At 37.1% G+C, this 20,018-nt stretch overlaps 1 protein-coding gene across 1 annotated transcript; it reads left to right on the top strand.

Moving 5' to 3' along the window:
• Positions 1-1,907: 1,907 nt before the first annotated feature.
• On the top strand, positions 1,908-2,336 carry LOC126687552 (uncharacterized). The gene has a single exon (XM_050382112.1). It carries the CDS (start codon positions 1,908-1,910, stop codon positions 2,334-2,336), a length of 429 nt encoding a protein of 142 aa, XP_050238069.1.
• Positions 2,337-20,018: the final 17,682 nt, after the last annotated feature.

Consider the following 20,018-nt stretch of genomic DNA (forward strand, 5'->3'; position numbering starts at 1 on the left):
TGCATGTAATTATTACGATTTATAAAATTAATAATTAAAACTATTATAATTATTTATAAAATTATTTTTATCAATTTAATCATGGATATATAAAATTGTTTTATCAAAACATCATTTTATTTCCACTATAATATTTTAGTGGACCTAGTGACTATGCATACAAATCGCTTCAATTTTGATACTATGGACATTAGGATATGATGCCAAGCCTAAATAAAAAATTTAGTGGTCGTTGTTACTTGTTAGTAATTCATAGGTTCCACCTTATTTTTACTTTTTATTGGGTTCTTACTAGATATTGTTACAATTAATATTATATCTTTATATAGCATTACTTTCTTTATATATTTTGATAACTGCCCCCTTCATATAAAGCAATGAAGATTATCAAATTTAAACATTCTAAAATTGACTGATGTTTACTAATTAAGCAAATTGAGAGTAAATGTAGCTTTTTATATTAATAATTCAGGTCCTTTCAAAAAAAATTAATAATTCAGGAATTCAAATTTATTTTTTTAATAATTTTAATTTATTGAATGATAACATTCTAATAAAATATAATTCAATTTTGTGAGTAACAAAATAGTCAATTATATATTTATATGTATACATTTTATTATTCATTTATACATATAAATAATGCATTAGATGCATTTATAAAAAAAAACTATATCTATGCCAATCAAATTTTAATGAATTGAGCTATTAAAATTAGTATTGATTAGTCAAAAAAAAATTAGTATTGAAAATTAAAATAAATGAATGATCAATACTATGTAATAGTAATATTTTTCTATCTATTAATTATAAATCTAATGGTATAAACTCTTACAGCAACCTACTACGATTGTGGATTTAATTTTTCCTGTAAACGTTCTTTTAATGATAAAAACAAATATAACAACATTTTTCTATATCATTAATTTATTAATAATATTTATATTATAAATTTATATTATTTAAATTATTAATTCTAGAATTATTGTTACTGTATATTTTCATCTTTAACATTTATTTTAATTTAAATATAATTTAAAAATGTATCATCTTACATCTTAGTTTTTTCAAATTTTCATCTGATAATCTGGTTTGTGTTTTATGTATTATTTCTCGTAAAGATAATGTTGTTTTTGGTCTTGTGAATGACCAAAACGATGTCAGATAAAACACTTAAACTCTATATGCCTCAAAATATAAGGTTGGGATATATGATACCATGTTCTCTTGATTGTACTTAAATTGATTAAACACGAAAGGTGGATGTATAATAATAATCACCTTAATTTCTAATAGTTTAGACTTCAGCAATTTGATCGTCATGGTCGCAGCTAGTTACGCTTTTTTGAATAATTGGAGTGGTTGAAATTGAGTTGCTGGCTATATAGTTCGAAATTATCAGGTATATAATATTTGCGGACGGTCTATATTCCGAAGTTTGAATGTGAGTCTTGGTCACCAATATTTTTTCCATTTTAGAATAAAAAAATATCCATTATTAGATATCCTCCCATTTACGAATATAAAACAGTAATTTGTCATTTTCTTCCTTTTTAGATTCTTTAGATAACTCCCAATTCCCACTTTAATAAATTGAAAATTACCAAACCCCAAAAACTCAAAAAAAAAAAACAAGTCAACTGTCAAAAACCAAATTTAGCTTACCGGCTATAACCAGTCACCTTCATTCCACCCCCTGCATATATAGCCGCATAAAACCAACCCGCCATTTTTGTTTCTCTTCACTGCATTACCACAAAATATCAAAGAAACAAAAAATTAAAAAACACCAGCCAAACATGGTCTTAACTTCATCTTCTTCATCAACATCATATGAATCAGACCGTACATCCACGTCATCACCGCGACGGTTAACCGTAAGCTTCCTCTTATCCTTATCATCTCTCATGGCTCTGTGCGCCAAGCAAGCTAATCGCTTCTCCACCAAACTCAGAACCAGAGCGATCAAGACCGGCCAGAGCCACCACGGCCACCGGAATCTTGAAGAAGGATACGGCGGCGATAAAACTCCGAGTAGAATCTTTTCGCCGAAATCGCCGCTGGTTAAGCCGAAGCAGCTGTTCACGCAGATAAGTAACAAGGCGATCATGCTTGTGCATAAGAAAAGAGGCGGGAATTGTGTTGATGTGGTGGCGCCGGATGAGTTCGGCGACGGCGGAGTGTGGCAGAAGGCGATATTGATGGGGGATAAATGTCAGCCGTTGGATTTCTCCGGTGTGATTTATTATGATAGTGTTGGAAAGCAGCTTGATGAGCTGCCTAATAGATCTCCTCGTGCTAGTCCTTCGCCTGGGTATTTAACTCGTGCGGATTAAAAGGGAAGTTAGTTTTTATTTTATTTTTTTTTAAAATGGAGGAGACTGAAATTTAAACTCAGAATTTCAATTATAGAAGAGAATTTAAATAATTGGTTTTCTAAAAAAAACTTTGATTTGCATGCTTTGTGTTGTTGTTTCGAGCAACGTTTTCCGTTAAAAAACGCGTCGGAAATTTAACATTTCAGACACAGAATTTCATTTTTAACATAAAAAAACTTTAAAATAGTATCGTCTTACTGTATCAATATTCGAGTTTTTCCGTGTCCGTGCTACCTATAAAATGTAACTCAACATGATACGGGGAATTTGTAATTTTTGGGAATTTGAGGCGAGTGGGAGTTGGATTTAGATTTATGCATATGATCAAAGGCAAAATTGTATAGCTAATAGCATCAAAGCATGTTTTGTTACTTTCTTATATTGTAATAGAGTTATAGATTTAAGTGAGTTTTGATTTTAATTTCTGATATATGCAATAGAATTAAAGTTCTTTTCGCCAATATGTAACTTTTATATGAATTTTAATTTATGATGCTTGAAAAGGTGAAACAAAAAATATAAAGAGATTATGTATATTAAAATTTCGGAAGCGTTTATGAAAATGAAACGAAAAATACAATATCGTCATGTCTAAAAAGTTTTAAAATTTTGAAAACGTTCTGAAAATAAAAACAAACATGTTAAAGTTTGATAAATTTTTATGTAACATAAGTTTTAATTGTGAATTATGAAATCTCTAAGATTGAAGTCTTAAATTTATTATGCAATTTTTAAAAAAGCTTTATTCTAGAAACTTAAGTGAAAAAACATCTTTAATTAAAATTTGTATTTTTAATTTGTTCAGAAACATATATTTGTTGGTGCTTTTTTAAATCATAGTTAACATGCTTAATTAAGTGAAAGGACATAATTCTAATTTTAATATAAATTTTAATGTATATTGTATGGAAATAAAAATATTAAATAGATAAAAATATAATTTTCATAAGAATAAATTATAAAATAAATTTACATTTTATAATAATAAACTATATATAAATTAGGTTTTGAAGTATCTAAATTAAATTTGGGAAAGTATCAAATTTTATTTAACAATTATTGAATGGTCCTTAAATTTTAAGCGAAAGAACATGGATTAAATATTTTAAGGTCACCAAATTATAGTTATTTTACAAAATGGTTATCAAATTATAAAAAAATTAAAAAATAGTTATCAAATTATAATTTTTTTACAAAAAATTACAAACTCATAATGAACTATTATTTTTTATAAAAGAAAAACTATATTGATAATATGGACAAAAAAATTATGGATAATGAGACAATAAGTTGGTAACTTTTTTTGGTAAAAAACAAATAGTTCGCTAATCGTTTTTTAATTTTTATAGCTCGATAACTGTTTTGTAAAAAAAAACTATAATTTAATAACTATTTTATAACTTTTTATAATTCAGTGACTGTTTAAAAAAAATTATAGGTCGATAAAAGCAAAAAATTTAAGCCAAAGCTGAAATTTAGATATTTGTTTTATTAATAAAATATCAATGATATTTTTCTAAAATCTTAATTTACATTCATAAACCAGTTTAATATAGAAGTTAATCTAGTTTCAATAATTTTTCAGTCTAAAATAAAATTATAAATAAATTGCAATTATATATTATGATTTACATATAAATATAATTACTAACCTAATTGCAATGAGTAATATCATGTTAGACTAAATAAATTGCAATTATATACAAATGATTTATGCATAACTCATGGCAAGTAGATCATCAATTGCATATGACTCTAAATTAATTTGATCAATTGTAATATAATTACAACGAAATTTTGAAATGGGACGACATAATAATCAAAATTAAAAAATTAGTTAAAATTACAAACACACTAAAATGGTTAAGATTTGTAGACACGTTTGGCCAACAACTTTTTTTATAAAGTACAGAATGAAATGAAACCTAAAATTTTAGAATTCCAGCATTTTGATTTGGTTAACTCAATCAAGATATCATCAACTATCATTAGTGGCACTTTTTTTTATTCCAAATGAAAGGATTAAGAATGGCAATGAGATTTCTTGAAGATTTGGTTATAATTGCAACTTAGTCCCTGAAATGGTGTTGAATTAGTATAATTGGGACGGAATCAAAAAGTTGACATATTATAATCTTTTATTTGTTAGCTTCTTTTCTAGTATTTCCTCTATGCAATTGGAAATTGACTGATTCATGGGGTGACCAAGAGTTTTATTGATCAATATAAAAAATTAAATATAGCTTAAAATAAATTTTTGGCAAAATTCATCCCCATATCCTTGTATTTTTTATTTTTTATTTAATTACTGCCTAACAATTAATTATTGATTTTACTAGATCACATACATTAATTTTTCTCATTACCAATTGTGTTTTCGTAGCTATAGCTACAGTTAGCTAAGCTTCACTTCACCAAGGGATAAAGATTTGTTCATCTAATAAAAGTTGGCCAAATAACCAGATTAGAGGAGAGACTCCATCAATAGATTATGCAACTCCTCACTATAAATATTAAGGTTTGACTTCTCCGATATCCAGACTCCCTTTGCGCTCAAGTGTTCCGTGGTAAATACCATATGTCGTCGGAGTTCAGTCAAGCCAAACGTCATCGTCAATCCAGCTTTGTTTGGCAGAGTATAATGAAAGGGAAAGAGTTACTGGATTCTGGCTTACTTTGGAGGATTGGAGATGGGCGTTCTATTGATGTTAGACGAGATCCATGGATTCCAATGAGCCACAACCGTAAACCGGTAGGTGCCTTAAACATCCCTGCTGAGTGTAAGGTTGATTATTTGATCAACCGTGAGTTGAAGAGTTGGGATAGGGACAGACTGGAAAGCGTTCTTCATCCTGATGAAGTTGAGAAAATCCTCCAAATTTCAGTTAGCAACCGGTTGCCTCCTGACAAGCTTTACTGGCCGCTAAGTAAGAATGGAGTTTACTCTGTTAAATCTGGTTATTTCCAAGCTTGCAATCTGATGGAGCGTGCTAAACCTGGTTCTTCGTCGCATGTGGTTACTGATTCAGGGATTTGGACTAAGGTGTGGAGTTGCTCGGCTCCTCCTAAAGTCAAGCACTTCTTATGGCGGATCTGTCATGATGCTCTCTCCCTTGTAATGTTAAGTTAGCGGCAAGGAAAATCCCAGTCTCGCCTCTCTGCCCGAGATGTTGTGTGTCAAAAGAATCTGTAATTCATGCCTTAAAAGACTGTGACTTTGTGCGCGGTTTGTGGCTTGTTTCTCCTTTAGGCATCAGGTCTGAGTTATTAGTTACTTCGTCGATGACAGAATGGATTTCGGCGATGTTCAGTTCTTTGAAGAGTGACGAAGCTGAGATTTTTGCGTTGAGCATGTGGGCTATCTGGAATGATAGAAATAATCTCGTATTTGATAATCCGAGAGTGCCTCCGACCAGACTGTTCCAGTGTATCTCTAGCTTGCAACAGAACAAAGTTGAAGATAACGACCAGCTGAGTAGAAGACAAGTTACTGCTGCTCGTATCTGGGTGCCTCCTCCTTCGTCTGTTTTGAAGATTAATACTGATGCTGCAGTGTCAGTGGGTCGCAAATTGTCTGTGGCGAGTGCTATTTGTAGGGATTCGTTGGGGAAGGTGGTGCGTTGTGGTATAAAGTTCTTGCATAGGATTGTTCATGTCGAAAGTGCTGAAGCTGCTGCTATAAGATTTGGTATTGATATGGCGAGCAGTTTGGGGGTTAGTAAAGTAGTGTTTGAGGCAGACGCTCTTTCTGTCGTCAACAGGATCAACCAACCTGGAGATGCTTCTGATCAAGTGCAGCTTATTGTTGAAGACTGCCTTGTAGCTTCTACCGGTTTTGATGTTAGCTTCAACTACATTCCTAGATCGATCAATGATAGGAGTGAAATACTCCTATCTTTAGGATGTCTTTTCGTATGCTTTTATGTGTTTTCACCCCGCTTTTATATGGAATTGATTAGCTTATAGAGGGTGTTTATGTTTCAGGGAATCAAGAGCATTACGAAGAGTTTTGAGGCCGGAATAGTGGAAAATGAGCGGAAGCGGAAGTCGAGCGCGAAAGAAGTCGAAAGCCGGAAGCAAAAGAAGCAAATCCCCCCCCTTCTGAAGAGGTGTCTCGAATCGAGACATCCCACTTAAATGGGTGTCTCGAATTGAGACACAAGTTTTAGATAAGCAGATTTTTCTGCTTAGTGTGTCTCGAATCGAGACACACTCATAAGTTGAGTGTCTCGATTCGAGACAAGAGTAATAGAGGGAGCTCAGATTTTCTTGGTTTCTTTCCCTATTGGGCCAAACATTCTAGATGGGTTGTATTTTTATTCCCTATTTTGGGTAGTACTATATAAGGATACCTTATTTTCCCTTTTTAGGGTTATGCACTAGATTTAGATTTGTAGCCCCCATTTCCTATTACTATTCTCAGATTTTTAGATACAATTGTTCTTAGTTTTAATTCCAGATTCTTGTTCTTAACTTTGGTGATTAATGCAAGATTATTATTATTCAAGCTTCATTATTATAGTTATTGTTGAATGTTTCTCTTCTACTTATTAAAGGTAATCTTTCTACATCTTAATAGTATGTTTAATTCTTGTTTAATTATTGCTTTAGTTTTGATAATGGCTAGCTAAACTCCTTGTTTGGGGGTTGTTGATGATTGCCATGATTAGTTGAATAGTTGATTAGGGTTGATTTGTGTTGGGAGTTTGTTGTGATTATTGGGGCTTAATGCTTAGATTAACTTGATCTATTAATCTATGTTTAGAGACTAGTTAATTAGGCGAGAGTCAATTAATTAGACGGACTTAGTTGATCACAAACCTAAAATCTAATCACGCTAGGGCGGTTTAGGGAATAGGTGGTTAGAAGTTAGCTTCATGATTGGATTAGATTGTCATTGTTGAATTCTAATTACGCGAGAGCGATTTAGACTTCAACTTGTTAATCTAATCTCAATTAGACCTAATTGCGGACTCGAGAGAGCGGATTAGGCAATCTAGGAAAACTTGACCCGAACCGATAACACTACTATACCCAATTTTCTAGGATTCGTTAGTGGCATGATTTAACAACCTTTAAACGCCTTTTTCCTATTGTTTTATCCCGGTTATTAATTAATTGCTTTAGTTTTTAATTGCTTAAAGTGTTGATTTCACTAGTTTTAAATTCCGTAGTCATTACTATAATTCCAATTGATCATTGCTTTCCGAATTGAATTTCCAATTACATGTTCGCTCACTTTAAACCTCTTGTCTTCGTGGGATCGATTCTGTATTTCCGGATTACTACAAGTTAGTATTTTTGCTAACAAGTTTTTGGCGCTGTTGCCGGGGACAAGGTTGCGTTTAATTGATTGAAAGTATTGTGAAATTCGGTCGAGTTAGCGTTATTTCCTGTTTTTGGTTTATTGTTATTAATTATCTTTCGTGGTTTACACTCGGTTTTCTTGTCTTTGTTTGTGTAGGGAATTTGATTTTCGTGTATGCACAATACGCGACGAGCAAATCTACCACTAGAACCGTTCCAAGATAACCTCGGTAGCTACGAAAGAGGTGTAAGAAGAAGAGCCCGTATACCCGAAGTTATGAATAACGAGGGGAACAATTATGATGAAGAGGGGAGGTTCAATCCTCTAATGGATGGAGGGGAACAACAATATCCACCCGCTCCTCCATTAGGGAATGTGAACCGACCAAGGCAACAAGACCACCTAAGGGATGATCGACCCCAAGCGCACGCACAAGTGCCAAACCAACAAAGACAAACTTTGGGTGAGTTTTTCTTGCCGGATGTGGACAATGCAACTTTTGGATGCTTCGCAATGCCGGTTCAAGCGGCAACTTTTGAGATCAAGCCGAGTACCATTCAACTTTTGGAAAATCGTTGTGCCTTCTTTGGGTTGAGTCATGAGGATCCTAATGAGCATATCGCCAAGTTTTTGGGTGTTCTAAACACATTCAAGCTTCATGGGATAACGGCAGACCAAATTAAACTTCGGATGTTCCCTTTTTCCTTGAGGGACAAGGCTAGCATTTGGTTGCACTCTCTACCTAATGAGTCCATTCACAATTGGAGGGAGTTGGCTCAAGCCTTCCTTAACAAATATTTCCCTCATGGCAAGACTACAAAGTTGACTAAAGACATACTTGAGTTTGTCCAATTTGAAGGAGAATCACTTCATGAGGCATGGGAGCGGTTCAAGGATTTACAACGAAGTGTACCCCATCATCGGCTCAATAGAGAGCATGTTATACAAATCTTCTATGATGGGACGAATGTCACTACCCGAGCTACTATCGATGCGGCTTCGGGGGGTTCACTTATGCAAAAGACCTATGAGGAAGCCCTTGAATTGGTGGAGAAATTGGCCGTGGTTAGTAGTACTTGGGGTCCTATGGAAAGAAGAGCGCCACCTACTCAAAAGTCACTCATGACTCTTGATCAAGTGAGGGAGATGGAGTCCATAAAAGCCGCAAATGCTTCGCTTCAAGCTCAAGTGGATGCTCTCAAGAAGCAAGTCGCTCCTATGCAAAGAAACGCTCCGGTGGCTTATGTTCAAGTAGGTTGTGAATTTTGTGGTGATTTTGGCCATTCGGGAGGAGAATGCCTAGTTACGGGTCAAGCCTTGAGTGAGCAAGTCAACTACATCGGGGGACAAAGGCAAGCTAATGACCCCTACTCTAACACCTACAACCCCGGATGGAAGAATCATCCAAACTTTGGGTGGAGAAATCAAGAAGGGCAAGGCAATGCTCAAGGGCCTAATCAAGCGGGTCCAAGCTTCCAAGGTGGAAATAGACCTCCCCAACAACAAGGAAATTACCATCACAATCAAGGTCATGGCAACAATGCGGGTGCTAGACCTCAACATCCTCCCGGGTTTCAACCTCAAAGAAACATGGATGAAGGGAATATGCTTGCTAAGTTGATGGATGAGCTTAGAGAGATGAAGCAACTTCAAAAGAATCAAGCCGCCACTAATCAAATGCTTGAGACTCAAATCTCTCAACTTGCTATCAATCTTCAAGGTAGACCACAAGGGGGATTGCCATCTACTACGGAGAACAACCCTAGAGAACATGTTAAGGCGGTAGAGCTCCGAAGCGGGAGAAACCTTGAGAAAGCTAACGGAAAGAGGCAAGTTGTCGAGGAGGATGAGCCTCAAGTGGTAATTGACATAGCAAGTTCAAGTCAAGAGTTGCCAAAGGAATGTGAGGAAGTGGTTGTCGAGGTTGAAGAGCCCTATGTGAGGCCGCCACCACCTCCACCGTTTGTACCACCGGTTCCATTCCCAAGCCGGTTGAGGAAAGCTCAAGGAAACGAAAAATTTCACAAGTTCCTTGAGATTTTCAAGAAATTGCAAATCAATCTAAGCTTGGCGGATGCACTTCGGGAGATTCCCCAATATGCAAAATTCTTGAAAGACATAATTATGAACAAGCGTAGTTGGGAGCAAGGTGGGACAATACCGCTCACGGAGCATTGTAGTTCAATAATCCAAAGCAATTTACCGACAAAGCTTAAAGATCCAGGGAGTTTTTCTATACCTTGCACCATAGGAAATATGAATGCTATAAACTGTTTGTGTGATCTTGGGGCAAGTATTAACTTGATGCCATTGTTTCTTTTTAGGTCTTTATTTGGTGATCAACCGGTAAAGCGCACCTCGATGGTATTGCAACTTGCCGATCACTCTCTCAAAAAGCCGTATGGGATAGTGGAAGACGTACTCGTTAAAGTGGATAAATTCATCTTTCCGGTGGATTTTGTGATATTAGACTATGCGGTGGATAAAGAATGTCCTATGATTCTCGGTCGCCCTTTTATGAACACCGGGCGTGCTCTCATCGATGTTCACGCCGGCAAGCTCACCTTGAGAATTGATGAGGAAAGTGTGGAGTTTGATATGAAGAGAGTGATGCGGAATGCCATCGAGGAGGAAGATTGCATGAGAATCGATTTGGTTGATGAACTTGTGAGGGATACTCTTGAAGCGAGTATGGAAGAGTTTAATCAAGACGGAGTGACGAAAAATCAACTTCTGGGTTCCCTACATGAGTGTCTCGATTCGAGACACCCAACTAAAGAGAGTGTCTCGAATCGAGACACTAAGAAAAAGGGAGCAGAAGCTCCCTATGGTTTTGTCTCGATTCGAGACAGTCCCATAAGTAGACTGTCTCGAATCGAGACAAGAGCAAAAGAAGGGGACCCAAATTTTTCTGAAATTTCGAAAGTCACCTTCCATTCCGATAATCCGAGTGATGAGTATTCCGAGGAGGATGAACCTAAGCCGGAGAACTTGAACAAGAGTAGTGGTGTGACTCCACCATCTTCCGAGGTGCCACCACAAGTTGAGTTGAAGCCACTTCCATCTCATCTCCGGTATACCTTTGTTGGGGAGAATGAGACTTTGCCAATAATCATCTCGACCAAGCTTTCTAAGGAACAAGAGAGGAGGGTGGTACAAGTGGTGAAGGAGCATGTATTAGCAATAGGGTGGCAAATCTCCGACATTCGTGGAATAAGTCCTCAAATTGTGATGCATAAGATCAATCTCGAAGATGAGTCAAAGAAGTCGGCTCAAAGGCAACGAAGATTGAATCCGAATATGAAGGAGGTAGTGCACAAAGAAATTGTTAAGCTCCTCGACGCCGGAATAATCTACCCTATTTCGGATAGTGAGTGGGTAAGCCCAATTCAATGTGTCCCTAAGAAGGGCGGTATGACAATGGTGGAGAATGAAAAAGGAGAACAAATATCCACAAGGACGGTAACCGGTTGGCGAGTATGCATTGATTATCGGAAGCTCAACGAGGTAACCCGAAAGGATCACTTTCCGCTACCATTTATCGATCAAATGTTAGAAAGGGTAGCGGGACACAAATTTTACTGCTTCCTTGATGGGTACTCCGGTTACAATCAAATATTAATTCTCCCGGAAGATCAAGAGAAGACGACCTTCACATGCCCCTACGGTACCTTTGCATATCGGCGAATGCCCTTCGGACTATGCAACGCACCCGCCACATTTCAAAGATGTATGACCTCAATCTTTAACGACATGATTGAGGATATTATGGAGGTGTTCATGGACGATTTCTCCGTGTTTGGCGATTCATTCGATGGTTGTTTAGCGAACTTAAGGCGGGTTTTAGCAAGATGTGTTGAGACAAACTTGGTGCTAAATTGGGAAAAGTGCCACTTTATGGTGGATGAAGGCATTGTACTCGGGCATAGGATATCGGAAGCGGGAATTGAAGTGGATAGGGCAAAGACAGAGGTTATTGAAAAATTAGTCGCTCCGGCTACGGTCAAAGGAGTTCGGGCATTTTTAGGCCATGCGGGCTTCTACCGGCGATTCATTAAGGACTTTTCATCTATTGCACGGCCCTTGACGAGATTGCTAGTTAAAGATGCGCCGTTTGAATTCACAGAGGAATGTCAAGGTGCTTTTGAGAGGCTTAAGGAGGCACTTGTGACCGCGCCAATTATATCGTCTCCGGATTGGAGCTTGCCCTTTGAGCTCATGTGTGATGCGAGTGACCAAGCTTTAGGGTGTGTTTTGGGTCAAAGGAAGGATAAGAAGGTCCACGTAATTTACTACGCGAGCCGGACCATGGCGGGAGCTCAACTCAATTATACCACCACCGAAAAAGAGATGTTGGCGGTGGTATTTGCTTTAGACAAGTTTCGGCAATATTTGCTCGGATCAAAGGCCATCATTTATACCGATCATGCCGCCTTGAGATATCTTTTTGCTAAGCAAGACGCAAAACCAAGGCTTATCCGATGGATTCTTTTAATGCAAGAGTTTGATGTAGAAATCCGAGACAAAAAAGGAACGGAGAACGTTGTGGCGGATCACCTATCCCGGTTAGAAGTTCCGGAACCTATTCCAATTGGTGTTGATATTAATGAACGGTTCCCGGATGAAATGTTGATGGTAATCTCGGAAGTGGAGACACCTTGGTATGCGGATATAGCTAATTACTTGTCTTCCAATGTCATGCCACCGGATCTATCGCACCATCAAAAGAAGAAATTTCTGAGTGATGTGAAACGTTTTTTGTGGGATGAGCCGTATCTTTTCAAGATATGTGGTGATGGGATGATTCGGAGGTGTGTATCTTTGAAGGAAGTGATGCCAATTTTGAGCCATTGTCATGAGGCGGATTACGCCGGGCATTATGGGGCGTCAAGGACCGCGGCTAGAGTGCTAGAAAGTGGGTTCTTTTGGCCTACCCTATTTCGCGATGCCAAGGAGTTTGTGGGGCATTGTGATCGTTGTCAACGAGTAGGGAACATTTCCAAACGAGATGAGATGCCATTGACCTCAATCCAAGAAGTGGAGATCTTTGATGTGTGGGGCATAGATTTCATGGGGCCATTTCCGATGTCTCATGGAAATCTTTTTATCTTGGTTTGTGTGGATTACGTATCGAAATGGGTAGAAGCGGAGGCTTTACCTACAAACGATGCCAAGGTAGTGGTGAAGTTTCTCAAGCGTCTAATTAACCGATTTGGGACTCCAAGGGTTATCATTAGTGATGGGGGGTCGCATTTTTGCAACCGGCAATTTGAGGTTTTGATGAAAAAGTACAATGTGTACCACCGAGTTGCTACTCCCTATCACCCCCAAACGAGTGGTCAAGTGGAAGTTTCGAATCGGGAGTTGAAGAGGATTTTAGAGAAAACAGTAAATGGGACAAGAAAGGATTGGTCCCTAAAGTTGGATGACGCTTTATGGGCTTACCGCACGGCATTTAAGACACCTCTCGGTATGTCGCCGTATCGGATTGTGTATGGTAAGGGGTGTCACTTGCCGGTTGAATTAGAACACAAAGCCTATTGGGCAATTAAAAAGTTGAATTATGACTTCAAGGCGGCCGGTGAGAAGCGTTTCTTGCAACTTAATGAGTTAGATGAATTCCGACTTGATGCTTATGAGAATGCCAAACTTTATAAAGAAAGAACGAAGAAATGGCATGATGCTCACATTTCACCCAAGTCATTTGAAGTTGGAGCTTTTGTGTTGCTTTATAATTCAAGGTTGCGGTTGTTTCCGGGAAAATTAAAATCTCGGTGGAGTGGTCCGTATAAGATCCGGCACGTGGCGGTTCATGGAGCAATAGAATTAGAAAATCAAAAGGGAGAGACGTTCAAGGTCAACGGAAACCGTTGCAAGCCCTACTTGGGACCTTTGACGGGTCAAATAGATGACAAGATCTATCTTGCTCCCCCTTCAACTTAAATGCCACGGATTGACGGTCGAGCTTTCGACCTTAAACAAGCGCACTTGGGAGGCAATCCCAAGAGGTTTGAATTTTAATGCTTTTAGTTGTTGTTTTTGTTTTACAATTACCTTAAGTTTAGCTTTCTTTTGTAATTGTTGATGATTTGGCGTATTTCATATGATTGTTATGTTCGAGATAATGCGTGGTATGTTCGGTTTTTGGATGTGTAGGAGTTCGGTGGAGCGATTCTTCAAAAAAATCAAGGTTCCCTAAGAAAGGAAAAACAGAATAATCTGTTTTCCCTTGTCTCGAATCGAAACAAGCTTCTTAGGAAGTTGTCTCGATTCGAGACAAAAGAAGCAGATTATTCTGCTTCTCTTTTCTTGGTGTCTCGAATCGAGACACCTATTTAACAAGGGTGTCTCGATTCGAGACACTTGACTTAAGGGGGGAACATTGAAATTTTCTCATTGGCTCTTATTTGCTTCACATGGATTGATGATGTGGCACGATCCTAACCCTTTAAAGATTCAAATTTTTGACATGGATCACCAACTTCCAAAACATCTTGGCCCTTCAATCCATAGCTATGAATTTAGCCATAAAAAGGACTCCATCACTTCATCTTCTCCACCATTCCAAACCTAAATTAGAAAACCTCCATATCCAAAAGCTTCTTTCTCTTTCATCAAGCCAAACCTTCAAGAAGCCCTAGCCATCATTCAATCTACCCAAATTCAATTCCAAACACATTTCCGAACACCCTTTACGCCACTCTAGCCATGTCACGAGTTACACGATCAAAGAAGACCGTCGCGCAAACTTCGAACCCACCACCACCGGAGGTTGAACCAACGCTAGGAACCTTCCGTTCCAATCGTAAGAAGAGTGCTTCCGGGTCCAACGTTTTCGGAGTTAACACTCCGGGGGCTCTTCGACACCGTTTTGATACGCCTTTTGATATCCGTACCGAGGCGGAAGGGAATAGGTTCAAGAGCCTTAAGAAGAAAGGTATTTCCGTTCCATACAAGATTTGTTGGGAGAGCATGACGAAGTTGGGAATCCATGGGGGTGTAAAGCCCTATTTCGAGTGGTTGGATTTTACAAAAATGGAGGCTTCTCCACATGAGTATTGTGAGGAACTTACTTATGAGTTCTTCACCACACTCAAACCATCACCAACAAGCGAGACAACTATCACTTTCCGGCTAGAAGGGAAAGAGCGGGAATACACGTTGGCCAATTTGATTGAAGATTTTTCGTTGTGGGATATGGGATTGAAGTTTATGCCGGAAGAATTTGATGACAATTTGGTTTGGAATAGGGCATCGGGTAAAGCGGTTTTTGATAGCCACAATGCGAAGCTCAATGAAGTGAGGGATATCGCTGCCATAGTCTTGCTCAAATGGTATGCTCACTCTTATGTCGGGCGCCATGAGTCCAATAAGGTAACACGATCGGATTTGCTAATTCTCCGGGTACTCAAGGATGAAACCAACCCGGATGTGCAAGTTAATGTGGGCTATCGATTCATGAAAATTTTGTTAGAAGCTCCGGAGAAAAATAAGAAACTCGGCCATGGTTGGTTTGTGATGCACTTAGCAAGAAAAGACCCCGAGTTTGATGAAAGCAAATACAAGTTGTTACCTCCAAAGATGATCGATGTGGATCATCTCTCGCATGGGGGTTATGCAAGGAAACAACGGGTTGTTGGAAAATACGTACAAGAACATTGGGAAGACACCCATCCCGGCGAACCTTTCCCTAGAGCGGGTTGGAGTGAGCCAAGAGAAGAGCCCATACCGAGGCGGCCAAAGGAGCAACCTAGAAGAAAAGATAAGCATATGGCCGGCACTAGTGCCGAAGGTGGGGAACAATTTGCTAGTGTTCCGGAGGGAGTCCAATGGGAGCAACCGCCCCCATACGATTTCCAAGCGGATCAACGTGCTTTTATGGCGGAACAAAGAAGGATGTGGAAGAAGATGGAGTATAGGCAAGAAAGGATGCAACATCGCATGAGGAGGCATGAACAAAAGATGCAAGAGTTTTACAATGCCCAAGGCGGTCCGCGTTTCCCGTCTCCGACACCTTCGCCGGAGCCACCCGAGTTCGATTGAACTCGAAGATTTGCTTTCTTCAACTCTAACTCATGCAATTTTCCTTTTTATTTCATTGCCATGGGGACATAGCATAGAAATAGTGTGAGGAGGGGTTGTTGAAAATATGAATGCGTTAGAGTCTCGGTTTTATTGTTTTGTTTTTTAATGTTTGCGTGTAGGAGTCTAGTTTGTTTGTTTTATGTTGTTTATTTTGAGTCACCTCGCACTAAATCGTTGGCTTGTGTATGTTGAAGCATGATTAGTGACCTTGGTGTATTTGTAAAATGGAAGTTTTATTCCCGATCAATGAAGTTAGCGAGTGCATTTTTCTAGTTTAAATCAATCAAATGTGGATGTGTTTAATAAGATGCAAGTTGTATGACATGGTTCAATGAAATTCGAGTTAATTCCATGATTAATTGGTGTTGTGTTTTGACAAGTTGTAGTGCTTAATACGGATGCATGATGTGTGCTTTTAAATTGACAATTTGTGCCATTGTTGAAAATTTGAGTATGATTGGCATGTTTTCATAGGAATTAAGTTTTTGGCATGACACCCTTTTATTGAGTGATTATTGAGCCTATTTGTTGTTGTGAGTATTGATTGCATGCTAAAATTCCTAGAACTTGCTTGGTGTCCGCTCAAAACTATAGAGGTTGAGTGTCAATGACTAGATGAGCATGGCATTAGGAATACCCCAAATTTTTTAACAAAATCACTTAAAAGCCTACCCTCTACCTTTAGAATCACCATTTTGAGCCTAAGCCTTTCCTTGTCAAACACAAATCACACAACTCCTTTCAACAACTTACCTCTTAAAACACCCAATTTGATTTGAATGACTTAATGATGAGAAAAATGCGACACTAGCTTGATGACTAGAAAGAAATGTGAAAGTGTTAAAAGAATAGAAATTTGCCTCGAGAAAAAGAAAATCAAAAGAAAGAAAGAATAAAAACAATTTCAAGAAGAAAAAAAAAAGAAAACAAAAATAAAAAGAGGAAAATGAAGAAAAGAAAAGAAAGAAAGGATAAACAAAGGCAATAAATAAAAATAATTCAAAAGTTCACAAGTGTTGAATATCCGAGCTAGGTCGAAAGTATATTAGAAAAGAGTCGTTCAAATCAAGTTTTAGCCAAGTATCCAAATCTACCTACCCCTAACCCATAGCCAAGTTACAACCCTCACAAGTCCATATGATAGTTGTTGATTACCGAACCAAATAGTGGAGTTCGGGACTAAAGGCAAGCTTATGGTGAATAAGCACGATGTGAGTTTAATTGTTTACCCTAAACACTTGTGTGTTGGAGTGATATCTTGTGAGTTTCATTGTGCTTTGCTTGGTTCCTATGAGAATAATGCCATGATTTACCATTTCATTTTGGCCAATGTGTGCATTTCCCGTAGATGATTGTAACTCCGAATTGGCTTAACACAAATGCCTTACCAATAGTATTCTCAATGTCATTGGACTATGTCATTATAATTGCATTCATCGTTGGTTGCATCGCTTACAATTGATAACACTAGAAATTTGTCTTGTGCCTTCATTGGTTGGGAGTTCGTGTGTTGTCATGTGTTTACAATCTCCAAGGTTGTTAATTGTTGTGGTTTATAGTGAGATTCATTTCTTGCTTGGGGACAAGCAAGGTTTTAGTGTGAGGAGGTTTGATAGGAGTGAAATACTCCTATCTTTAGGATGTCTTTTCGTATGCTTTTATGTGTTTTCACCCCGCTTTTATATGGAATTGATTAGCTTATAGAGGGTGTTTATGTTTCAGGGAATCAAGAGCATTACGAAGAGTTTTGAGGCCGGAATAGTGGAAAATGAGCGGAAGCGGAAGTCGAGCGCGAAAGAAGTCGAAAGCCGGAAGCAAAAGAAGCAAATCCCCCCCCTTCTGAAGAGGTGTCTCGAATCGAGACATCCCACTTAAATGGGTGTCTCGAATCGAGACACAAGTTTTAGAGAAGCAGATTTTTCTGCTTAGTGTGTCTCGAATCGAGACACACTCATAAGTTGAGTGTCTCGATTCGAGACAAGAGTAATAGAGGGAGCTCAGATTTTCTTGGTTTCTTTCCCTATTGGGCCAAACATTCTAGATGGGTTGTATTTTTATTCCCTATTTTGGGTAGTACTATATAAGGATACCTTATTTTCCCTTTTTAGGGTTATGCACTAGATTTAGATTTGTAGCCCCCATTTCCTATTACTATTCTCAGATTTTTAGATACAATTGTTCTTAGTTTTAATTCCAGATTCTTGTTCTTAACTTTGGTGATTAATGCAAGATTATTATTATTCAAGCTTCATTATTATAGTTATTGTTGAATGTTTCTCTTCTACTTATTAAAGGTAATCTTTCTACATCTTAATAGTATGTTTAATTCTTGTTTAATTATTGCTCTAGTTTTGATAATGGCTAGCTAAACTCCTTGTTTGGGGGTTGTTGATGATTGCCATGATTAGTTGAATAGTTGATTAGGGTTGATTTGTGTTGGGAGTTTGTTGTGATTATTGGGGCTTAATGCTTAGATTAACTTGATCTATTAATCTATGTTTAGAGACTAGTTAATTAGGCGAGAGTCAATTAATTAGGCGAGAGTCAATTAATTAGACGGACTTAGTTGATCACAAACCTAAAATCTAATCACGCTAGGGCGGTTTAGAGAATAGGTGGTTAGAAGTTAGCTTCATGATTGGATTAGATTGTCATTGTTGAATTCTAATTACGCGAGAGCGATTTAGACTTCAACTTGTTAATCTAATCTCAATTAGACCTAATTGCGGACTCGAGAGAGCGGATTAGGCAATCTAGGAAAACTTGACCCGAACCGATAACACTACTATACCCAATTTTCTAGGATTCGTTAGTGGCATGATTTAACAACCTTTAAACGCCTTTTTCCTATTGTTTTATCCCGGTTATTAATTAATTGCTTTAGTTTTTAATTGCTTAAAGTGTTGATTTCACTAGTTTTAAATTCCGTAGTCATTACTATAATTCCAATTGATCATTGCTTTCCGAATTGAATTTCCAATTACATGTTCGCTCACTTTAAACCTCTTGTCTTCGTGGGATCGATTCCGTATTTCCGGATTACTACAAGTTAGTATTTTTGCTAACAATCAACCAAGTGTCTCATTCTTTGGCTAAATGGGGTTTGTTTTTCGGTAAAGATTGTAGTTTTGACGGATATGTTCCTTATCCGGTTAGCGAACTTGTAACTTTCTCTTTAAGTTAATAAAGTTCCTATTTTCCTCTCAAAAAAAAAATATTAAGGTTTTTTTTTTATAATTTGGGGAGGGGGAGCGTTTTTGGGAGGAATCGAACTCACGACCTAGCAGTTTGCTGTTTAGCGCTATAAATATTAAGGTTAATGTCATAAAATTCACAAACTTTGCACGTTTTGTCATTTTAATCACGCCGTTAAAAATTGTCATTCTCATATACAAATTACTAATTTTCTTAGATACATACACCGTTTAAAAATGCGGTGAAAATTGCTTAATTAGTAACCGGATAGTAACATATTATAATGAACCGGATATAGTGACACGCCATTAATTTTTACCGAATTTTTAAACAAATATGAATTTCAAAAACAAAATTGATAGTTCGTATATGAAAATAACAATTTTTAAACGGTGTTATAAAAAATGATAAAAAAATATAAAATTGGTGAATATATATTCGTGTGGGAATGCATTGCAAGTCTCGCCGGTCGATTGCCATATATTTAATCCGTTCATTGTTTCAAATATGCTAATTAATTAAAGTACCCACATATGTATTATGTGTAATTGCGCATGCGTTTTAGTCAAATGGATATTTTCTATACCAAATATATCGATTCTACATTATATCACCATACGTATTATTTGTTTTAACTATATGATTTTCATGAATGAAGATTCAGATATAACACAAAAACGAACCACTAAAATAACGCTTCACCCTTGCCCACTAAAATAACGCTTCACCCTTGCCATAGTTGTAATTTGGATAGCACGGAAATGAAAATGAAAAACAGAAATGACACGGAACAGACACAGGAAAACGACAAATTTTTTAAATGAAAGATACAAATGTAGAAGAAACGTGTAAATAATATAAAAATATAGAGATATATTTATAATATTAAAAATTATAAAATATTATATATATTAAATTTTATACATATATTTATGCCATTTAATAAAATAAATTAAATATAATTAAATCCAATAAAAATAAATAGACAAGTTTTATTTTAAATAAAATAAATAATAAAAATTGTAGATAATTGATTAAAAGAAATTATTAGT

The sequence above is a fragment of the Mercurialis annua genome, linkage group LG6, assembly GCF_937616625.2.
Source record: "Mercurialis annua linkage group LG6, ddMerAnnu1.2, whole genome shotgun sequence".
Lineage (NCBI taxonomy): Eukaryota > Viridiplantae > Streptophyta > Magnoliopsida > Malpighiales > Euphorbiaceae > Mercurialis > Mercurialis annua.